The sequence below is a fragment of the Pimephales promelas genome, chromosome 6 (assembly GCF_988280905.1).
Source record: "Pimephales promelas chromosome 6, fPimPro1.hap1.1, whole genome shotgun sequence".
Lineage (NCBI taxonomy): Eukaryota > Metazoa > Chordata > Actinopteri > Cypriniformes > Leuciscidae > Pimephales > Pimephales promelas.
Window position 1 is genome coordinate 28,792,690 of NC_142774.1, and position 21,966 is coordinate 28,814,655.

The 21,966-nt window shown below is 37.4% G+C and overlaps 1 protein-coding gene across 3 annotated transcripts in view; it reads right to left on the reverse strand.

Annotated features, from left to right (window-relative positions):
- Window positions 1–8,089: 8,089 nt before the first annotated feature.
- Window positions 8,090–21,966, reverse strand: part of pax5 (paired box 5) — a 60,312-nt gene continuing 46,435 nt past the window's right edge. For all 3 annotated transcript variants that reach the window (XM_089132347.1, XM_089132345.1, XM_089132346.1), the window contains exons 8-11: window positions 21,601–21,702; window positions 13,176–13,262; window positions 11,336–11,422; window positions 8,090–8,902 (exon numbers count right to left, since the gene is read on the reverse strand). In XM_089132347.1, coding sequence (XP_088988473.1) covers window positions 8,820–8,902; window positions 11,336–11,422; window positions 13,176–13,262; window positions 21,601–21,702 — 359 coding nt within the window. In that variant the 3' untranslated portion in view covers window positions 8,090–8,819. The remainder of the gene's footprint in view (window positions 8,903–11,335; window positions 11,423–13,175; window positions 13,263–21,600; window positions 21,703–21,966) is intronic.

Sequence of the window (21,966 nt, forward strand, 5' to 3'; positions counted from 1 at the left end):
GGTAGGGGCTACATTCTTTGGAATGGTTTGGAACGACATGAGGGTGAGTAAATGATGACAGAATTCTATTTTTTTGGGTGAACTGTCTCTTCAAATGATACTATATCTCACAGTGTGTTTGTTATTTAAACCTTTATCTCATTTAATTTTTTATAGTTTTTTCTCTCTCTAAGGTAGAAATAGGCTTCCATAACTTCCATTGGGTTCAAGTTACACATTTTCATCAACATTTGCTTCCTGACATCTAAACCCACAACCTTGGTGTTGCAAACATGTTACATGCCCTCAACACAAATCCTTTGTTATTCACTAGAAAATGTGAAACATATGAACAGACCTTTCAATAACAACTAACTTCTTTGGGGATTTAAAAGTTTTAAATAAGAGCTACAGTAGTACTAAACTTTTTATGGAGGGGAATTCACTTTCCTGTAAAGGACTGTTCACCTCTTGGCCTCCCCTAAGGCCCACTCAAGACCATCATGTGTGAATGTGAGAGAAAAAAGAAACTGCAACTCTTAGTAATCAAGTTCCTCAAGTTGCTTGTGTATGAGGGGAAGAGCACATGTGCGTTCTCGTGTAAGCATGTGTGTGTACGTCGATGTGTGCGCCTGCAAGTGTCATCACCTGCACGTCAGCTTTATACTCCTGTCTTAATAAGACTCTTGCAATTACCTTACCAGCACCCTCCATTTCCACTCACACACACACAGAAGTAGCTGCTCTGTGAGTGACGTTAATTTGCATGGCTTCTTGGCCCTCTAATGGCTATCTCTCCCACTTGCGCTCTACTCGCAGAGCAAGAGCAAATAAAATAGACAGGAAAAATAAAAATGTCATGATTATTTATTTAATCAGGCTTGAAGAAGCCAGTCTAATGAAGAGAAAGAAAATGTGTCCAACACAGATGATTCGTTTTAGTTTGTAGACTAAAATTCAGTTCTGAATTATATTTATCTTCATATTGGTGTATGCACTCAATTATTGCTCCCTGTGTCTTATTAAGGCTACTGTGGTGTGGATGTAATTAACAAATGTGGATAACATTCACAGGTTTTCCCTTTCCATATTTACTAAAGTATTTACTTTAAATGCACGTCATTTGTGTAACTGTGATATAATTATCAACTGCATAATGAAAAGTTTTTGATGGCCAAGCACCATTCCTAAAGTCCTTGCATACAGTCCAACATCACTTGAACCTGTTTGTGCCAGCGCCGTCTCATCCCAAGACGTCATATAACGGACCATACGTCAACATCCGCCGTTTTAGGGTACCCTTTAACGTCGGTTAGATGACGTTATCGGATCCTAACCCCACCCCAGACCTAAACCTACCCCGTCACCTAACTGACGTTAAAGGTAAAGCGTCAGTTGTATGACGTGACGTCCCAGGATCGTCATGTAACTGACCTGTTTGTGTTTGTGCAAATGACTGTCAATTGGTGCATTTGGGGAACTTTCTGCATGTTACATCATTACACCAGTAGGAAGCAATGAGTGAGTGAGTCATTGAACAATTTACTCAACCGCTTCACTCAAAACACAAGGCAATATCACACTCCTAATGATGCTGGTGGTCTGAATATTATCTTATAATTTTTGTCCATCCATTGAAAGTCCATGCAACCCAACATTTTCAAGCACCAAAAAGTACATAAAGACATCATACAAGTTATAATATAGGCTTTTATTCACATATAAACACTGATCAACGCATAGCGCATCAAATATGGCAAACAAGCTCAATTATGTATGCTTGAGGCATGAGAACAAATCTCTTTTGTTTGCTTTTTTTTTGAAATTTCCAGCTTATGTTTACTGTACTTGATGTGCTCCGCTATATAAAGCAATAGTGTATTTACGTTCGAGTTTTGGCCAAATTATGTTAATGTGATATTCACATTAATAAAATGGCTATTAATGAATGTGCATATAGCTCATTTGTGACTATTTAAAAAAAAAATAACATTGATTCTTAAATGGAATTTAATGGGGCCAGCACAACAGGAGTCCATGTTGTCATGATGCTGGTCTTTGTTTTCATCAGGGATGTTCAGCTGGTGGTACTACATTGCTTGGTAATTATGCCCATTATATTTGAAGTAATCCCTGAGCAAATATCTGTAAGAAATCAGAAAAGGTGTATTGGCTTGGTTTGGAGAATCAATTTACGAGTTACGTATAAGGTTTTGTGGGACACAGCTTCACATTTAGCTAAGCAACTTCTGGATGCTTTAATGAGCTTTAGAAAGGGCTGCTAGGAGAGAATGATCCACTATCAAGAATATCCAGAGTCACAAAAGTACACACCTGAGGAACTCCTCTGCATTGAAGTGCTCATTCATCATGTTATCTGGCTGAGACTCAAGCTCTGTAGAAATCACAATTTGCCACTGTGCTTCTAATCTGGGAATGCACCCAAGACCTGAAATGCCAACCTGGCAAACTAGGTATTCGGGCAGTGACCCAAAACTGTTACTGAATGTGTGTGAGAGACATGGTAACCTGGCACGCGACCAAATCCCAGCTGGTGCTGAGTGTGTATCCAGCTGGGCTGAAGCTGTTTTTCATGTGTGTGTGGCGTGTTGTTGTTGTATTGCAGTTTGTGGTCCATTATCACCCCGTTAAGACCTCCTGTGGACCAGGCCACAAGCCAAAATTGAAGCGCTGGTAAGCTCCATTCGCGCAAAGTGGGGAGGTTGTTTTTATGCAGCTCTATAGAGGGAAGTAGATTCATTTCAACTTTTGTGTAGAAACACTGCAGTTGTTGCCTTTTAAACATTTTATGAAACCTGTATCATATAGTTCTATAGCCTACATGTCTGTAGCAATATAATTTCACATATGTGTGTGTGTGTATATATATATATATATATATATATTATTTTTTGGGCTCAAATTGTTAATTTCTACACATCATAAGGAGATATGCTTGCATCCTTGAAAATAAGCTCCGTATTAATGGCAGTGTTTTTTTTTTTTTTTCAAGTCATTCACTTTACCACAAACAACCCCAATTCCATATCTAATATACATTTCCCCTTCCCTCTATGTGTGTGAACTACTACATAACTGAGGAAAGACCCATATCATGAAAGCCAAGCTTTTTTGATTAATACTAATACAACCTGTGAACTTAAAAAATTACTTTTATTCTGATGAACCAATAAAATTATGGCCAATATTTACAAATAATTACTTCTTAGTTTCACATTACAATATACGTAAATTGATAATTCACAAACAACATTCACTCATATGCACATACACAGAGTAGCCTATGACCCTGTATCAGGGATTAGGAGGAATGCCAGACAATTGAATAACCCTGAACAACAGTAAAACAAACAAATAAAATCATAATAATACAAATAATAATATAACTATAACAATATAATTCCATTAGAAAATCAATATCAAATCACATTTATTTCCAGCTTGTGGACAGACTTTAATTAAATGAAGAAATAAGCTAAGTCATGAAGAACCAAAAAAGATTGAAATCAAGTGGCATGATATCTTTGGCAAAGTTTGTTCCGCAGTAAATACATTCAAATATTAAGACAACACACGACACGCAGAGAAAAAACACCAAGAGATTTTTACTACTAGAAAATTCAATAAAAAACATATACATTTCTTAAAGAAGTTCATTCATTTACTCATTGCAAATATCTGTTGCCTTCATCTTTCTGACATGTTGTTTATTTCATAATTTGACTTTTTTTTTTTTTTTTTGCACCAGAGAATACTTTTAAACCAGGCATCTCTAACTTTGGTGGATGCTACAGATATGTTATTGGTCTCAATTTTTTTTTCTTTCTTTTTCTTTTTCTTTTGAATTGAACTGATTGCTGTTATCAAATTCGTCAAAACGTTTCAAACTTTCTTAAAATCTTTTACCTTTACTTCAAAAACCGAGTAAAAAATACTTATGAACCCATTGGGAAAGAAACTATTAGCAAGTAATTACAGAATGAGCTTCCGATTGTACACAGAAGGCCACAATAAGGTGATAACCAAGTCCTCTGTTTTGAAAAGTCTGCTTTTTTTAATCTGGGAAACATTTAATGTTGATCTGGCCGTACTGCTTGTAGAATCAGTTACCAAATATATTACTGTTTTAGGATTGTTAACCAATTTTTGTTTATTTCGGAAATATTTTTTGACTCCTGAACTGAGGAAAACTGCGAGACGCTATAGCTAATTAAGGGCTGTTCCCACAAGGCAGGTTCACTGGATGAATGTGTATCTAGCCTCTACTTTGGAAACATTTTCAATTTGGAGTCATATTTAGATAGTAAACTACTTTGTTTTAAGGTATATTTGAAAGCCTGTCATATATTTAGCCACATTTTAGTGAATGAGAAAAATAAGACTACTTAAATGAACATGCACGCCAATTATCTAAAACCAAGATAATTTATGAATGCTATTTATAACTTGAGTGCACGTGATTCAACTGAAATGTGCAATGGGAAACATGTAATAAAAGGCTAAAATAAATTAACTGCTTTTGAAAGATATTGATAAGTTGGGATATTTCCTTGCCACCAAAATTACAATTACAATATAATCTTCTCCGAGAAAATGGGGTTTTCTTATAAAGGTGATCAACGGCTAACTTTTAGAATTTCTAATCCTGATGGCATTGGAGGAAGGGGTTAGGAAGATCTAATGAGATTAAAGGTGCACCAGAGAGGAAACGGGAGTAAAATGGGGGTGGGGTGCAAATAAGAAATTGAAATAAGAGGGGATGAGAAAAGAGAAAGGAGTGTTCTTCGATTTTGCTGGTGCAGCAGGTTTTGATCATGTCGATGGAGTGTACATGACCTGACGAAGGACAAAAGGACTGCATGCGTGTGTTTAATTTTGTATCTCTCTACTTTAAGCCAACAGAAATACACATAGCCACTACTTAAACAAAACATGTCAGATAAATGGACAGGTAATCCCTTCATAATTAGTCTAACATTCATTCTTATTCTCAAGGGATAGGCCCAGCAAACAAATTGAGGTTCTGGGAACATTCTGGGAACGTTAGTTTTTGGTTGCCAGAACGTTCCTAGAACTTACCCTTAAAGGGATACTCCACTTTTTTTTGGAAATATGCTCCCTTTTACAGCTCCCCTAGAGTTAAACAGTTGAGTTTTACCGTTTTCGAATATATTCAGCCGATTTTCTGATATTTAGAAGAATATTAGTAACCAGACAGTTTCTGGTCTCATTGACTTCCATAGTAGGAATACTATGGAAGTCAATGAGACCAGAAACTGTCTGTTTACTGATATTCTTCTAAATATCAGAAAATCGGCCGAATGGATTCGAAAACGGTAAAACCTGGGGGAGTGGTAAAATAAGCCTATTTCCAAAAAAAGTGGAGTATCCCTTTAAGGTTAAGGGAACGTTTCCAGAACATTCTCTTTACGTTATAAAAATGGAACCTAAAAATAACCTACATGGAACGTTCCTATAACGTTCCCAAAAAAATAACCTCATGGGACCAATCGGAACCGTTAGGGGAACGTTCTGTGTTTGCTGGGGTTCACCCTCACATCATTCTAAACCTGTATGGATATACATATCAAAATATATTTTGAAAAATTTGTCATTGTTTTTATTGTCGATGCAATGAAAGTCAAAGTGGTACAATGTTATCTTGGAACGACATGAGGGTGAGTAAATGATGACAGAAGTATCATTTTTTTATGTGAACTTTCACTTTAAGACAAAGGAATTCATTCTCTTGTACACTCCTAGAAAAAAGGTTCAGTGGGGTTCTTGAAATGATGTTAATAAGCTGTTTAATTCATACAATTTAATAAAATAAAATAAAAAATGACGCTTGTTAAAACCCTTTAAAGTTTTATATAGAACCTTTTCTTCTAAGAGTGTACCCTGTTATATCATCCGAAAATAAAACAGCTTTTCGGTCTCGGAATATGTGGATTTTGCTAATCATTTTGCTATTAGTTTACTAAAATGTTTTAGTCTCATTTAATCTGTTTTTAGTGTAAATTACTTGTCAGTACAATATTGTATATAATAGAACAATGTTTATTTTAATGGATAATAATATCTCACTTTCTTTTAGAATATTTAATAGATCATATGAGTGTCATCTTTCCCACTCTAGTTTGTTTGCTGGAACTAGTTTTAATTACTTTGTTAAATTGGCATGTAAAAAAACGCAGTTAAAAATCGTGGGCAGTGGCATCGGTTGATTGATTGGTTGGCTAAGCTCTGATCTCATTATGTCATGCAGACAGCTTCGCAATTTAGTGACGTGTGGTCATTCTTGGATGACTCAGTAGAAAAATAAAGGCACTGTCCTTGATTTCAGCTGGTGTATTTCAGGTTCATAATGCCTCAGACTAAAAGTTTAAAAGGTCAAAGTTCACCAGTAGTCATTAGTGGTGAACGGCATCAAGGGTTTCTTTAGAGTTGCATAACTTGCAACTTATGGTCTACAAACAAATCCTATTACTACTTTACAGTCCAGAGCAACAACATAAAAACATAAAAACTATCAACTTCTATATATATATATATTCATAGGTTTGTCTTTTTTTATTATTATTTCACATCAAAATTTTGGTGCTTGCGACTCACTACTACAACTACAGTGTTCTCCTTTTTCGAAAGCTACTCAGCAATGCACAGTGTATTGAAAAAAAAAAAGAAGAAAACAAGGAAATCAAGAACTGGGAACACTCATCACAGACAATAGCTAAATAAAGCACACTTTTTGTCTTTGCTCGTCTACTAGAATCTAAAGTTAGATATCAATATATTAGTCAATAATGATATCAAAAGCTCTTGTCATTGTAAATGATAGATGTACAGGATATCTTAGACAGACAAATAGGGATGAATGTACAGCATTAATGTTGCTACATAGAGAGTTTGGTAAGGCCTCCACCTTGGTCTCATGCATTGTCTTGGCGCAGTATGGATGAAGGGAATATTCAAAAACAAATGCACTCGTAGAGAATAACCAAAAAAAAAGGTCATTTCCGGATAACAGATTTGCCACTTTGTGCTTTTAAGAGTGTCTATTCGCACTACTAAAGAGTATCTTTGGGGAGGCTAAGGAGACGTTTTGAACGGACAGACAGTATGACATCACTTCCTGTAAGGGACATTAGCATCAGTGTTCCCCTTCTGAAATGTAGCGACTTTACAAAAGTTTGTCAGCACTTCAATACCAGCAAGCTCTGTTAATTGCAACTGATTTGCGTTTGGAATGAAACGTCAGGGGTTTGAAAAGAGAACCAGCTACGTATTCCACGGCAACATCTTTAGCTAGCAGTAGCATTGTAGCATTTGTCTGCAGTAAACTTTTACACACAATTATATATATTACTCTCCATCATAAATAGCTATAAATCTTACCAATGTACAGTTGAATAAGGGTATTCTGTACATACGTAAATAGTATTTATCTACACTGAGGAAGGAGAGGAGTCTTTAAAATACAGTGCTCTCATTCGTGCTTTAATGCTGATATTTTCCAACTTAATGACTGAAATCACAACAGTCCCATTTATATGCGTCGCATCGCACTAATACTAAACTTCCATCTTATTTAAGAAGTCCATTATGCTTGAATGGTACCTAGATTAGAATTTAGGGCTCGAATATTCTTGTGCTTGCGCATCAGGGCTAATTTCAGAATTTTTCAGTAATCTCTCTCCTAACTCTACAGTAATAACACTCCTATTTCAAATGGAAGCATCCCATGATCAATGGTGAAATGGGTCTGTCCTTCACGCTGGCTAATTTTAAAGTAAATAATGCCAATATTCCGACCTGAGATATCTGTCCAACTCTGTTGAATCTCCTTTCACTTGATACTTAAGGTTCTCTCCAAATCAATTCATGGTTTTAGCAAACTAGTAAAACCGTCTAGTCAAGTTTAATAAGACAGATTATGATGCCACATTCACACAGTAGATGAAATGACTCAAATGAACTCAAATCACATAGGTCATCTCAAGCTGCCACTAGTAGATTGTCTGGTACCAACTCCCAACACCTGATCATCTCTATAAGAACAGACTGCATAGAGATGCAAAGACGATAGGATAAGCAAGGCTTTAATGACAGAAGATAAATTAAAAGCAATAACAGATTTAGGGTACTACGTTTACACGACAGCAGTGTACTAAAAACGGAAACGTTTGTCCTTTGCGTTTTTTTTTTTGCGTAAAGGCAACTATGTTGTCAAAACAATTCCTGTTCCGCGCAAATTCCTAAAAAGCTGTATTCTGCAGGCCAGGCCAGTAGTTGGCGATGTCACTTTAAGAAACACTACGCACCGTTAGTCTGAACATGTAATATGCATGCGCATGATGTCACCATTTTCACAAATTTACGTTTTTGTAATTTACACGGAGACGATAATGGTATCATTTTCAAAAGCTTGCGTTTTCAGGCCGTGTAAATGAATGGTCAAAACGCATAAAAAGTCTTCCGTTTTTAGTTGAAAACGGTGTCATGTAAACAGCCCCTTAGTGTGAGGAGAGACCACAGGAATACAGGTGAATGGGTGTATACTTTCCACTAATGGACAGAAATTAGACACATCAGCTGAAGCTACTGATTGGACCATTGATTGTAATTGGCAGGAAAACATTGTCACCTCTTCTTTCTTTCTTTTTTTCTTTCTCCATTCTCCTTCCTGCTGCTCCTCCACTTCTTTTCTTCCATATGTAGGCAGTCTCATGTGAGGGTTATCAATCCATTTTCACTCCTCTTTTTTGTTTTTGTTTCTCCCACTCCTTCACCATTCCTCTTCTCCTCTGCTCGGCTGGTCAGTGACGGTCATAGGCAGTGGCAGTGGCAGTAGCTGCCGTTCCTGGTCCCCGTGTGGCTGCGCTGTAGTAGTATGGAGATCCTACAAGGGAAATGAAAAAAGTCGTCAGTCGTCTGATATACAAATGGCCCCCATGCATCTAATAACTCAATAAAATTTTTTAGAAATAGAAATATTTTGTGGCATTATACACATCTTTACTTTTTTATTTTGATCAATTGAATGCATCTTTCCTGAATAAATAATAATAAAAAAAAAAATTGGCCCCAATAAATAAAACAATTTAACCAAATTGTTTTGGCGCTGCATTTATTTCATGCACTCCTGTTAATTATCTGAAATCAACAGCAGTTAAAGATTACATTAAAAATAATGCTAAATAAAAAGCAATGCCTTCAATACAACAAATACATATGATTAAAGGATGATGGATTTACAGCCCAGGGTACTTTTGATTTATCAGTCCACCACAATCATGTCACCCTTCCACTTATTTGAAATGACACCATCATCATCAGCTCAGTTTCTGCTGGGAAAAGACCATTTCTGCTCTATAAGACACATGATCCTTCTTGATCAGTCTGTGTTGGCATTAAGTGCTGATGGACCCCTTAGACCCAGAAATGTCTTTAGTATCATATTTAGTTTTAGCAGGAATTGTGTTTCTTTATTCCACACAGAGACAGCAGGCATGAGCGAAGGGTATAACAGAGTGCAGGGACAGCAACGCTGCTTAGTCTTTATTGCCGGAGGTAAAGAGTTTGAAATTGGGAGAAATATGTTGGAGAAATATGGCGAATGTGTGTTTGTCTTCCCTGGAAATGAAGCGTATATGAGTGTGATTAAGGGCCAATCCCAATTCTACCCCTTACCCCTTCACTTTCCCCTTCCCCTCCATTTTGCGCGTCCACGTGAAGGGGTAGGGCTGTCCCAATTCTCTTTTGGTTGGAGGGGGAGGGCTAGGGTGAAGGGCCAGATAGCCCTTCAAACGAAGATTTTTCGGGAGCACACTTCAAACGAAGGGGTATGAGAAGTGTCACTGCTAACCCAGGCTGGCTGCCCAAGCGACAAAGGAGACCCATAAATTTAAGTATTTGTGGCTTTAATAAGTATTATAACGACAAATAATGATTTGCTGTATGTTACATTCAATATTGTGTTCATATTTACGGTCAGTTTCTTCACAGAAACGTTTGTAAAAAAAATCGCTAAAATTACTGTAGTTTGCTAACGACAGTCCCGCAACATATTTTCGTTGTCTCCGTTGTTTCCTGCGAACTTCACAAGATGCAAGAAAATAGCTGTAACCCATGCGACTGAGATAACTGCAGCTGTCGACGGCATCTTGGAAGTTGTGATAAACATCGGCGCATCTCCTGTGACGTAGGCGCTAGCGACGACTTATAATGACGTTTAACGGAGGCGTAGTGGTGTCCCATTTCTTAGGGGAATATTTTCACCCCTACGCATTGCCACTCTGTTTCAAGGGTCAAGGGGAAGGCGAAGGGGTAGGGCTAGGGGAAAGGGAAGGGGTAAGGGGTAGAATTGGGATTGGCCCTAAGTACGTAGCTTTTGTGTTTGGGAGCGTGAGATATATCACAATGTCATAGATACTATGGATATATTTCAAATATTCTTTTAAACTATATCAAAGTCCTTTTAGGCAAGTCATGCCACTCGGCCGCCATCTTAGCAACGCCTCCGGGCAGTTATTTCAGACTAACAAGACCATGCTCCTATCTAAATGAATGGGCAGAGAGTCTGAACTGCACTTTCACTGGTCACCAAGACATAAAAACTGTATGTATAGAAACAACAGTAAAATATGATTAAAATCACTGAAAAAGTTTGATGACTTTGCCCAAAATAAGGTTTAAAACTTGCTTGACTGTTAAAAGCAGACATGTGCATACAACCGCCATCTTTGGCGTTATGGGTTTTCCCTATATAGTTGTATTAAGGATTGAAGAAGTGGCATGTCTCTATATAAATAGTCTCTGACTATATTCACAATTATTTTGCTGACAACAAGATTATGCAACATTATGATTATTGCAATGATTAATAGTACTTTTTTGTGACCAGTAAGTTTAAGTAGACTAGTTTCACCATTCTTCCTTGACTCACTACTAAGATGAGAAAATGGAGATTTCAATAAAACGATATATCCCAGCCCTAATAGACACTGAACTTTGGCTAGGAGCACTTCACACAAACACTGTCAAACTTCTGTCAAATCAGGGTCTCTTTCTTGACACACAAAGCAAAAAAATCATGAAATCTCCAAGGAGCCCCTTGTCCATTGGGAACGTTAAGGTCAGCTCTGTGGCTCTCTCTTACACACATATTACTGTTTTTAAGCCTATGCTCCTTCACCTTGCTCTTGACAGATGTGTCAGTCTGGGGTTTTGCTGATCGGGGCAGGTCCTTCTAAAACACTTACTCTGTGCACCATAAATACAAAAACACATGACATACCCACATCCCCCTCTGATGGCATGGGTGTTTTGGTACCTGTGGGTTGTGGGGTTTGGCCGGAGAATAGACCCGATGAAGCTGCTCTCTCCGAGCCCAGTAAAGAACCGTACTCCTGCTGGAACACTGAGGAGAAAGTGCACACAAATACAACAATAAGTTTATAGTTCACAGAAAATGCAGTTACTTTAGAAGCATATCTATGAATGAAGCCTTTGTAAAGCACTCTTAAGCCAATCCATTTTATTTTCCATTTGAAAGAATAGTTCACCCAAAAATGAAAATTCTGTCTCGCATATGTCCATCCAAACTGGTATTTTGTTATTTATAGAATCTTTTCCATATACAGTGGTCATGCTGATTTGGTGCTCAAGAAAAAATCTATTTTTATTAAAGGGATACTCCACTTTTTTTGGAAATAGGCTCATTTTACAACTCCCCCAGAGTTAAACAGTTGAGTTTTATCGTTTTCGAATCTATTCAGCCGAGTTTCTGATATTTAGAAGAATATCAGAAAAGCCTTGTTCACACTGCATGATTTTAAAACGTCGGGCTGAACTGTGCGATTCACACTACATGACCTGCTCTCAGTGAAATCAGGAGTGTTCAAGTTGTTTAGCTGTTCACACCACACAACACAACGTGATTGATCCACAACAGGAGGTAACTCACTACACGAGTTGACAACGCACTACACAGAGATACAACCACGATCGGATGATAAGAGCAAATCATTTGTGACTCTAGAGAGCTGTTTGTTTCAGTACTATGTTACGGTCTAAATCCTGAAAATAATCAAATAAATAACGAGTTGACAACTCTGTCACCCAACGATTCTATCTTGTCTACAAACCACGTTTTGTCACGAAAAACACACAATAAATAAATAAATAAATATTGCGCCAATACCCAGCGAAGAAGAGAACACAACGCGTGAATATGGACGTCAGACAGAAACTAGTGCTGCACACTGCGCGACAATCTGCTCTGAGGGAAAAAAGAAAAAGAAAAACTAAGATTTACCTGGTGTCCTCAAACCATGCATTGCTATGATTGGCTGTACTCATGACATCACTGAGTTTGAGTCGCGCGACGGCTCTGGATATCTAGCAAGCTAGATATTTTTCTGGGCTCGGCGACGTGTCTGCGAGGCGTCTGTAAGCGTTTTCGCTGCGTTGTTGGCTCTTTCATATTAACAGATTGGCAAGCGTTCATCGTCCGCTAATCCCCCGCGATTTGTACGCGATAACACCCTGACCTGTTGGCAAGCTCAAGGATTTGCAAATCGGGCATAAATCGGGCTTAAAATCCTGTAGTGTGAATTTAGCATAACCAGACAGTTTCTGGTCTCATTGACTACCATAGTATATATTTTTTCCTACAACGGAAGTCGTAGACCAGAAACTGTCTGAGCCTATTTACAAAAAAAGTGGAGTATCCCTTTAATGTTGCAAACAGTTTTTTTTTTTTTGAAAACCCTGATATTTTGCATCCTTGGTGAAAACAATATAATAAAAACAAAACTAGGCCTATTAGTTTTGATCAAAAGAGAATAAAAAAAATCATACTGACCACAACATTTCAAATGGTAATGTATAAGTTATACATAAGCTTTATGTGTGAAACAAACAGAAGTTGTTAAATTTTCCGATAATCTTCCTTTTCACTTTTCAGTTATATTTGTAGATAGAGTCACAATTAACATTTAATTTGTTTTCTTATTCTGAGGCAGAAACCGGCTTCCATACGATGGTAAGTAAATAATGACAGAATAATCATTTTGGGTGAATTATTCTTTAAAGTACATTATTACAAAAGCATAGGCTGAGAAAGTTTGCTCCATCACTGTCCTGACAGTTCAGCTTTTAGCAGTTTTTACCTAGTAGACTGGGGTTTGCGAATCTCCAAGAATCATTGTATGTCGAATACTGTGGATGGGAGTATGGACTGCCAGAGAAATCTCCTCCTGAAATTTAAGTAAAGACAATAAAAATATTAGATAAGCATGTAAATTGTTCAGTCAGTCTGCAGGTTGATTTTACATCCCATACAGCAGTGTGTAGGAGCCTAAAAGTTCCAATTGGCTAGGTGAAAGTGTCGATTTGTGACAGTTTTTCTCCTCCATTGCTTCAGTGTAGTTTTCCCTTTATCTCCATGTCTCTTTCTCTCCCTCTTTTCCCATCTCCCTCGTTCTCCGTTTCCCTGGGGAACACTTTCCCTTTGCTGGCTGTCACAAAATCAGAGGCCCCAACTCTCTCGCTCTCTCTTTCCCTCCATCTCTCGCTCTGTCGGTTCTGCCTGGCTGGTTTTGTGCCCCCCTCCCCTGTGTGTCAGCCCCCCTGCTGAAAGAGAGGAAGCAACAGAACGAAAGAGAAGGACAGGAGAAATAAGCGATACACTCTGAGAGAAAGTGGAGGAAGAGGATCCAGTAGATATAGGGAGAGAAGAAAAGGCATACTAATCCATTTTTCACCATAAATCCATCATATCTGAGAGCTGTAAATAAGCATTTAAGGCATTCGTGCTCAGTTTGTTTTAGCTTTGGAGTTTTACCAATAATTCTCATCTTTCTTTTTTCAGATTATTTCTTTTTAATGATATCAATGTACTCAAAATAACTGATTAAATACAAGCTGTGCAAAATGCTAACTGGGGTTTTAAGCAAGCTAACAAGACACTTATGGTTCCATGAAGAACCTATAACGTCCATGGGAACTTTTCAATGTAAAAAAGGTTCTTTGGGTTATTAAATGTTATTCAAACTAAGAAAAATCTTTATTTTTTTAGATTGTTGAAGTCACAATAACAAGAAATGTTAGAAACCGGTAAAAAAATAGCTTCTTTTTATGATAAATTTCAATTGAGAGAGCAAGTTTTCATAATTTCTACAACTAACTACTTTGTTGTAGAAATACTGTACTTTGTTGAACATTTAAGTGAACTTTAATTCAAAAACTTTTTATTTAAAGCAACATCACAATTTGTATTGTTTCTGAAGAGTTAAATAACTAGTTATCTGATTTAAGAGACTAATATTGTTTCTACTGAGAATAGGAAATAAATGAGGGTTTAGTAAGATTATTTATAGATAAATACTTTTATTTAGCATTGACACATTAACCTGATCAAAAGGTAAACACATATAATGTTACAAAATAATACAATTTTAAATAAATGATGTTCTTTTGAACTTTTTATTCATCAAACAATCGTGGAAAAAGGCATCACAGTTTCCACAAATATTTTGCCTTCATTGATTATAAGAAATGTTTCTTGAGCGCCAAATCAGCATATTAGAAGGATTGTGTACATGAATATAAAAAAGCACACGCATACTGTGTATATTACATATAATAATAGGGATAAGTGATGGGGGGCAGGAAGGGTGGGATGACTATGTTGGAAGGAGGGAGGGGTATTATTAAGCATTTTTTTTGTTGTTTCTTAAGGTAAAAAACGAAACTGGAGAACTATTCCACTTCTTGTCAAATGTAACATGCTTCATCCTCCAATAAAAGATTTATACAAAAGAATAGGGATACGTGAACATGAAATTATATGTGAGAATATTGCCTTCAAAGTAATTAAAATGTGACATCAAGACAGAATAAAAACACAATTGAAGGTAAATGAAATGGGATTATCTAAAGTGCATGTCTGGAGCTTTGTTCCTACTCTTAACCTTCAGCATGCTCGTGGATGGGATCGTTGGCATGGTTACCTCTTCTCTGTCAACTCTGCGCCACAGCGTATACACCGTGTCAGGTTGTTTAGGGAAGATGCTCGGGAAAGCGAGGGGGATGACTTATGGACGGAGAAGAAAATAGGGATGGGGTCTCCCCAGCGAGAGAGATGGGTTGCAAGGTCATATATGCTTGTCAGAAGTGGGGGAAACATGGGGGATTCAGTCGGAGGGAAATACGAGACAAGGTTACGGATCTTGCTCTGAAGAGAGGGGACCCGACAAGACCCTACGAGTCACTGTGGCAACCGGGGAGAGCTTCGACAGAGACGCCCGTGTGACAGACTGGAGATACGACAAGGGACATGTTGTTGTTTTGGCTTGGGTTTGTTTTGTTGTGTTCAGGGAGTTGATACAAGGGTTGGCGAACAATCCTTCATCGTAGACCTTTTGTTTTTTTATACCAGTCTATTTGTCTTTTTGCACAAGAGATTTTCCACTATATCACTTGTTACCTTTCACTTGATATTGAAGATAAACAAGCACATATGTTACCTACACTTTGATGAGACATTAAGAGAGAATTGAATTACTGAGTAGCTTTATTAGAACTGAAATCCCTTACAATTTAGCTTGGTAAGCCACATTTGCGAAGAGAACAGTTGGTGATTAAACTATTTTTCATTCTTTTACATATTACACTAAGATAAGTTTTCATTCATGTGCCTGTGTTACTTGTTTGTCCCTTGTCCATTTCATTGGTTGCTACAAATTAGTCTCATTTAGTTGCCTTTGTGTATACTCCCTGTTTTGTTCAGTTCTTTGTCGGTCATCGAATTAGGCTGAATATATGTATATGTATATTAATCTGGATACATTTGAAAACTGTTTTCATTACAAAATTACATTACAAAATGCTCCCTGTCCACACTAGCGTTTGCAGGCATTTTATAAAAGTTTCTCATCCACACTGAAACAAAAATTCAAATTGCTGCGCATGAGAAAAAGCTCACTGAGATGATACAGATGGAAGAGACTTAATAAAGTTCTCATGCTATTCTTCTGGCAGGATCATTTTATTAAGCAAAATATCTCCCCATTCACTGATGTTTCCAGGTCGCACTCACTCACCAATACTGTATGTTTGGTCTAAAACGCAACCGCTCTCATGTTTTGGCCCAGGACAGCAATTGTGAGTACATTTTCTGAGTAACAGATCTTTAGCCACTGGGTGAAATTGAATTGCACATAACAGGCACAATAGAGCTATAAACATGCATATCCATCGGTTCAATGCGTCACATGACTAAACATGCGTAATCGTTTTCAAATACCTCCGTTTTCACAGTCCACACTACAATGCAACGCGTTTTCAAAAAGCTTAGGCTAGTTTTCCGAGGACAAAAACGCCATCTCGGTGAAAATTGGAAAGCCAAAACACAGAGAAAAAGATTTTTTTCCAACAAAAACGTAGTGTGGACAATGCCTTAGTATATTGTATGTGTCGTTTCTCTCCCGAGATTCTCCAGTGTGTTCTGTTAGCTTAACAAAGACAGTCATTCGTGTTTGATTGCCACAGAGCTGTGACAGAATGACCAACCATCAAAAAGAGTATTATAATATGGATTCTCCATTCCAAAACGGTTGTTCTTTTGGAGGGGATAGCAGAGGGGATCCTGGATTTGTACCATGAGGCACGGTGGGATGATGAGGCTCTGATGTTCATAATTTGGAGTGGGTTGGATGACATGGGTGTGTGGATCCTCCTTCACAGTGTAAGTTGTTGATGACACCATCAACTTAGACTCCTGCACGCCTGTACCATCACCAGAAGCCATCTCCTTGCCTGGTCCTGCTAGCCCGGAGAGCCATGGAACTCAAGGACGATCTTCTGCCCTGGACCCAGCGACAATGCCTGAACTTACCAAGGAACCGGAGCCCAAGCCAGTGCTAGCTATGGACCATGGGCTTGAGCCACCTGCATCCATGGAGCTACTGTAGAGTCAGCAATCTCATTCATTCCAAAGCCAGAGCTAGATGCAATGTCCATCCCGTGGCCGGAGCCCATCGTCAGATCAACCCCAGAGATGGTGGTGTTGAGACAATCCACACCTGATCCAGTCAAGGAGCTCATTGATTTTTTACCGTTATTCGCACCCCTGAACTTGCAATCCTCAGTCTGCTCCAAATAAACAGGTTGACGACTCCTTTAAGCTCTCCCTCTCTTTACCACTAGCACGGCTCTGTAAGGTGGGTCCCAGGTCTCCACCGCGGACCGTCAGCACTTCAGTTCTGCCTTGGCTCTGTGCTCCCTCAACTCTACCGTGGTCCGCAGTCGTGTGCAGTAGTGAATTTGCATTATTTGTAAGGATGGAAGTTATCTTAAAGATATGCACAGATGCATTCTAGCTAATGTGATAAGGCATTTTTTTGTTTTTTCTTCAAAAAAATAAAACTCTTAAGTAAATGAAACAGTTTATGTTAGTATGCAAGTTAATTTAGATACCAGTGACATTTATAAAGTAACATTACTAAAGGTTGCACAACTTTTAGCAAGAAATGATTATCTATCATATTTTTTATGTAAAAAGCTCTGATACTGTCACATGTGCACAACAACCACCATGTGCTCTTAAAGTAAAGGCACTCTTCAAAAGATAGTTCTTTTAACTCTTTCCCCACCGTTGACGGAAATTTATGCCTTTCTGTATTTTCACTGTTATATGGTAGGGGGCGTTATTATGCTTCTTCTGAATCTACTAATAAAAAGCAGCAGATGCAAACCATATAATATGTAAGCATATGCATATGTAAAATAATGCGATCGATCATCAACATTAAACACCATATACTGTAAATCAAAACTGATTAATGTTACTGTGTGAAATGTTGACCCAGGACACGCTATAAGACTTGGCAAGCTTGGGGGGCGTTGATGGACTTGACCTACTCAATCTATATGTTTTGATAATCATTCTGAATCCGATCCAGATGTAATCTTTTGACAAAAACAATTTTCTTTTTTGCTCAAAACATTTTTTTATTGAACTATACCCACATTCAAGAGTTGATAAAGTAATGCAAGAAGCTAGAATAAAACATGTTTGTTTTTGTATTTTTTTTTTTTTAAGCAGAGGGTTTAATGGGTTTAGGGTAGATATTCAAATTCATGTTCAGATATTATGTTCAAATTCAGATATTCATACAACAAAATATTGTGGTGGCCATGAAACTTTTGTGAAAATGGCCAACAATGCTGGTGGTGGCTGGCAACTTTTTTTTTTTTTTTTTTTTAACGCTGGTGGCGAAAGAATTAATAAGTTAAATTTAGCTATAAAACAATGTCCCTTTAAGATAAAAATGTTTAATATATTTAATTATTTCTGACTGTTTTAAAAGATCATTTAGCAGCCAATACTGCAACTTTACTGCAATACTGCATCTGTTGGTGCATTCGTCATCGAGGATGTTTCATTTCACGAAAGTGGCCATTATAAAATTGATTGTCATTCCTAATGAGCCATAAATTGCTGTAATTTATTTCGTACTTTAGATTGTAATGGTTATTTTTTCTGAAATGAGGCAGCCTCAATGATGCATGCAGCTAAAAAAATGTGTACTCCAGAGGGGGCGCAGCCTTGAAATACTGCAGGGTGTCAAGCAATTTCGACTACAATTCTCTATTCATCAATGACTAAATGGATCAACCCAAAAATACGATTCAAAATTGTTAAATGTGTTCCAATGACAACACCAAAACCATTTACAATTGACTATAGCCCTTAAAGGGATAGTTCACTTTGAAAATAATTTTTGATATGTTTTACCTCAAGGGCATCCAAGATGTAGGTGACTTTGTTTCCACAGTATTTTCAATTTTGACATTTTTCGGTCAAACCGTTGTTGTCTGTCAGTCATATAATGGAGGTTTAGGGGGTCCACGTCAAAGAACATGCACAGAGAAGTCAAAATTAAACATGATTTAATGACTTGTAAATGTAAGTACACATTGATGGCCTAAGACACGAAACGAGCGGTTTGTGTGAGAAAACGAACAGTATTTATATCGTTTTTACCTCGTGTAATCACATTCACATCCAGGTGATCTGAATCAGTTGTGCAATGCCCAACTGAATCATGTTTAATGTTCCTCCGGAAGTAATCGCTTGCGTCTGTCATTCAATATTTACACGGAGAAGTTTTACCTTTCACTAAACATATTTAGATAGACCTAAATCGTCTTCTATTGCGATTTCCTGTATATCTAAATATGTTTAGATCTTCACAGTGAAAGGTAAAACTTCTGAAATCTCTGTGTAAACAATGAGTGACGTCGACGCTTCCGGCAAAACGTCGGGCATGGTTCTTGGTCGTGACTGTGATTATACGAGGTAAAAACTATATAAATACTGTTCGTTTTCTCACACAAACCGCTCGTTTCGTGTCTTAGGCCATCAATGTGTACTTACATTCACGAGTCATTAAATCATGTTTAATTTTGACTTCTCTGTGCACGCTCTTTGAGATGGACCCACTAAACCTGCATTATATGACTGACAGACAACACCGGTTTGACCGAAAAATGTCAGAATTGAAAATTTCAGAATTGAAAAACACCTACATCTTGGATGCCCTTGAGGTAAGCTAAAACATATGAAAAATTAATTTCAAAGTGAACTATCCCTTTAACCATTAAAAAAAACATAACAAAAATATATATTTTTTTTATTTTAATAAGAAATAGATGCGTATTTTTCATTTAATTTCAAATCATGTCGGATGAAGAAAACATTTGTTCAAGTTAGTATTATTTAAAGCTACATGCATCCATGTAAACGGTATTCAAAGCCATTTGTGTTTGTGAATATGAATATCCAATAATGAGAAAATCCGTGTGTATTTCTGTGATTCTGAAGTGGCATGTGGATTAAAAAAATAGCTAAAAGAAAGGAGGCCGAGGGAGTCTCCAGGAGAATGAATGAATTAGTCAAGGGTCAGCGATGATTCTCATTAAAAACAAATTACTGATGTTGAGAAGGGACAGCTGTGTGACTGGGGTCTAATAGTCCAGCCACTCCTGCTGAAGACTCAAAGCTAGTCCACCCGCCCCACACTCTGCCAACCACCCAACAACACCCCCACCCTTCTCCATCCCAAAACCCCCTGGGAGTGCTGTCAACCTGGCAGATGGGGGGAGACAGGAAGTGGCAAAGACAAGACCCCCTCCCACTGGGACCTCAACTGAAATAAAGCAGAGGTGAAGAGGGGGTATTGGGAGAGTGACTACAGCAGGAAGAGCGAGAGAGGGTGAGAGAGAAAGAATGAGGGTGGCACATGTATGAAAATTAGCTATCTATTAGTTTTGTCATCAATCCCTTCTTCAGCAATATGCCTCAATCCACTATGATGGGAAAAACTTCTCTGTCTGTACACTACAATCAGAAGTTTGGAATAATTAAGATTTGTTAATGGAGCCATCTTAAAAAATAGTCTCGATAAGTCAAACCACGAACGTCGTGCTGAGTGATCTGAACTGTATGAAGTTCAGCGAACTTCTGAACTGTATGATCGGCGTTCAGGGATTGACTTATCGAGACTATTTTTTAAGATGGCGCCGTCTGTATACGCGAAGTGAACTGTCTTCATAAAGTATCTTCTTATTAAACGGTCTGTACACTTACAAAGTTCTCAATGCTTCGTTTTGCATGTATGGAGCCTCATTATGTTACTGCGTTAGTGTGGGGCTATTTTGAGCCTTGTTAGTGGTATAAACTAGCGATTTCTTTTTACTTAGTCAATGCCCCCATTACTAGCGTTATAAGCTAAACAGTTTTTAGAGATAAAACTCTTTACATTCGATTATCATGAAAACAAATCTCAGAGAACGGTTGACTATGTACCGATGTTTTATTAGACCAAAGGTTCATTGTTCGCCGGAGTTCTCCTTTAAGAGTCTCTTATGCTCTCCAAGGCTAAATTTATTTGATCATTTATACAATAAAAAAGTATTATTTTGAAAGATTATTAAAATTTAAAATAATTGTTTTCTATTTGAATATATTTTGAAATGCATAATTACTCCAGTCTTCAGTGTCACATGATCTGATTTGGTGCTCACAAAAACTAACAGTTCAATAATTAACGTTTTTGTTGCTTGATATATTTTTGTGGAAATCCTGATATGCACTACCTTTCAAAACTTTGCGGTAAGTAAAATTGATATTTTATTCAGCAAGGATGCTTCAAATTTAAATTCTTTTTTTTTTTCACATAAATGCTGTTCTTTTCAATTTTCTTTCATCAAAAATTCCAAAAAAAATGTTTTCCACAAAAAAAGATTAAACTGTTTTTAACATCGACCATTTTCGTCATGATTAATAACTGAGTACCGATCATTTCTGAGCACCAAATCAGCATTGATTTCTGAAGGATCATGTGACACTGAAAACTAGAGTAATGATGTGGAACATGCACAGGAATAACTTGCATTTTAAAATATATTAAAATAGAAAACTGTTATTTAAAATTGTAATGATATTTACTATTATTTCTGATATATTACTGTTTTAAGCAAACCGTAAATAGCTTATGTGGTTAGTAATAGTAATTGGTTGAGACTCACCAGGTACCATCCCTGTGAGGGAGGGTGTGGAGTAACTACCCTGCCCAGTTGGAGGAACATGAGGAGGGTAACCAGGGAGCGTGGTGCTGGCCAGGTCACGACCTGTAAATATAGAAAAAAAGAGCATTTCTAGCATGATTAGCATCAACTCCATAGGGAAAAGTTTATTGATCTAACTTGTCAGTGAGTCATTCCAATCACCACAACCTTTTATGAAGCAATTTCTCCTGTAATTGTTCAGTTAACAAGTCCTTAACCTTTTTATCCGCCTGTTAGTTGTGACGCAAAGGAATACTTTTTTTAAGGTCCAAGCCTCTACTCCGTTTTACTGTAAAATACTATATCAACAGACATTTATTAGCACAA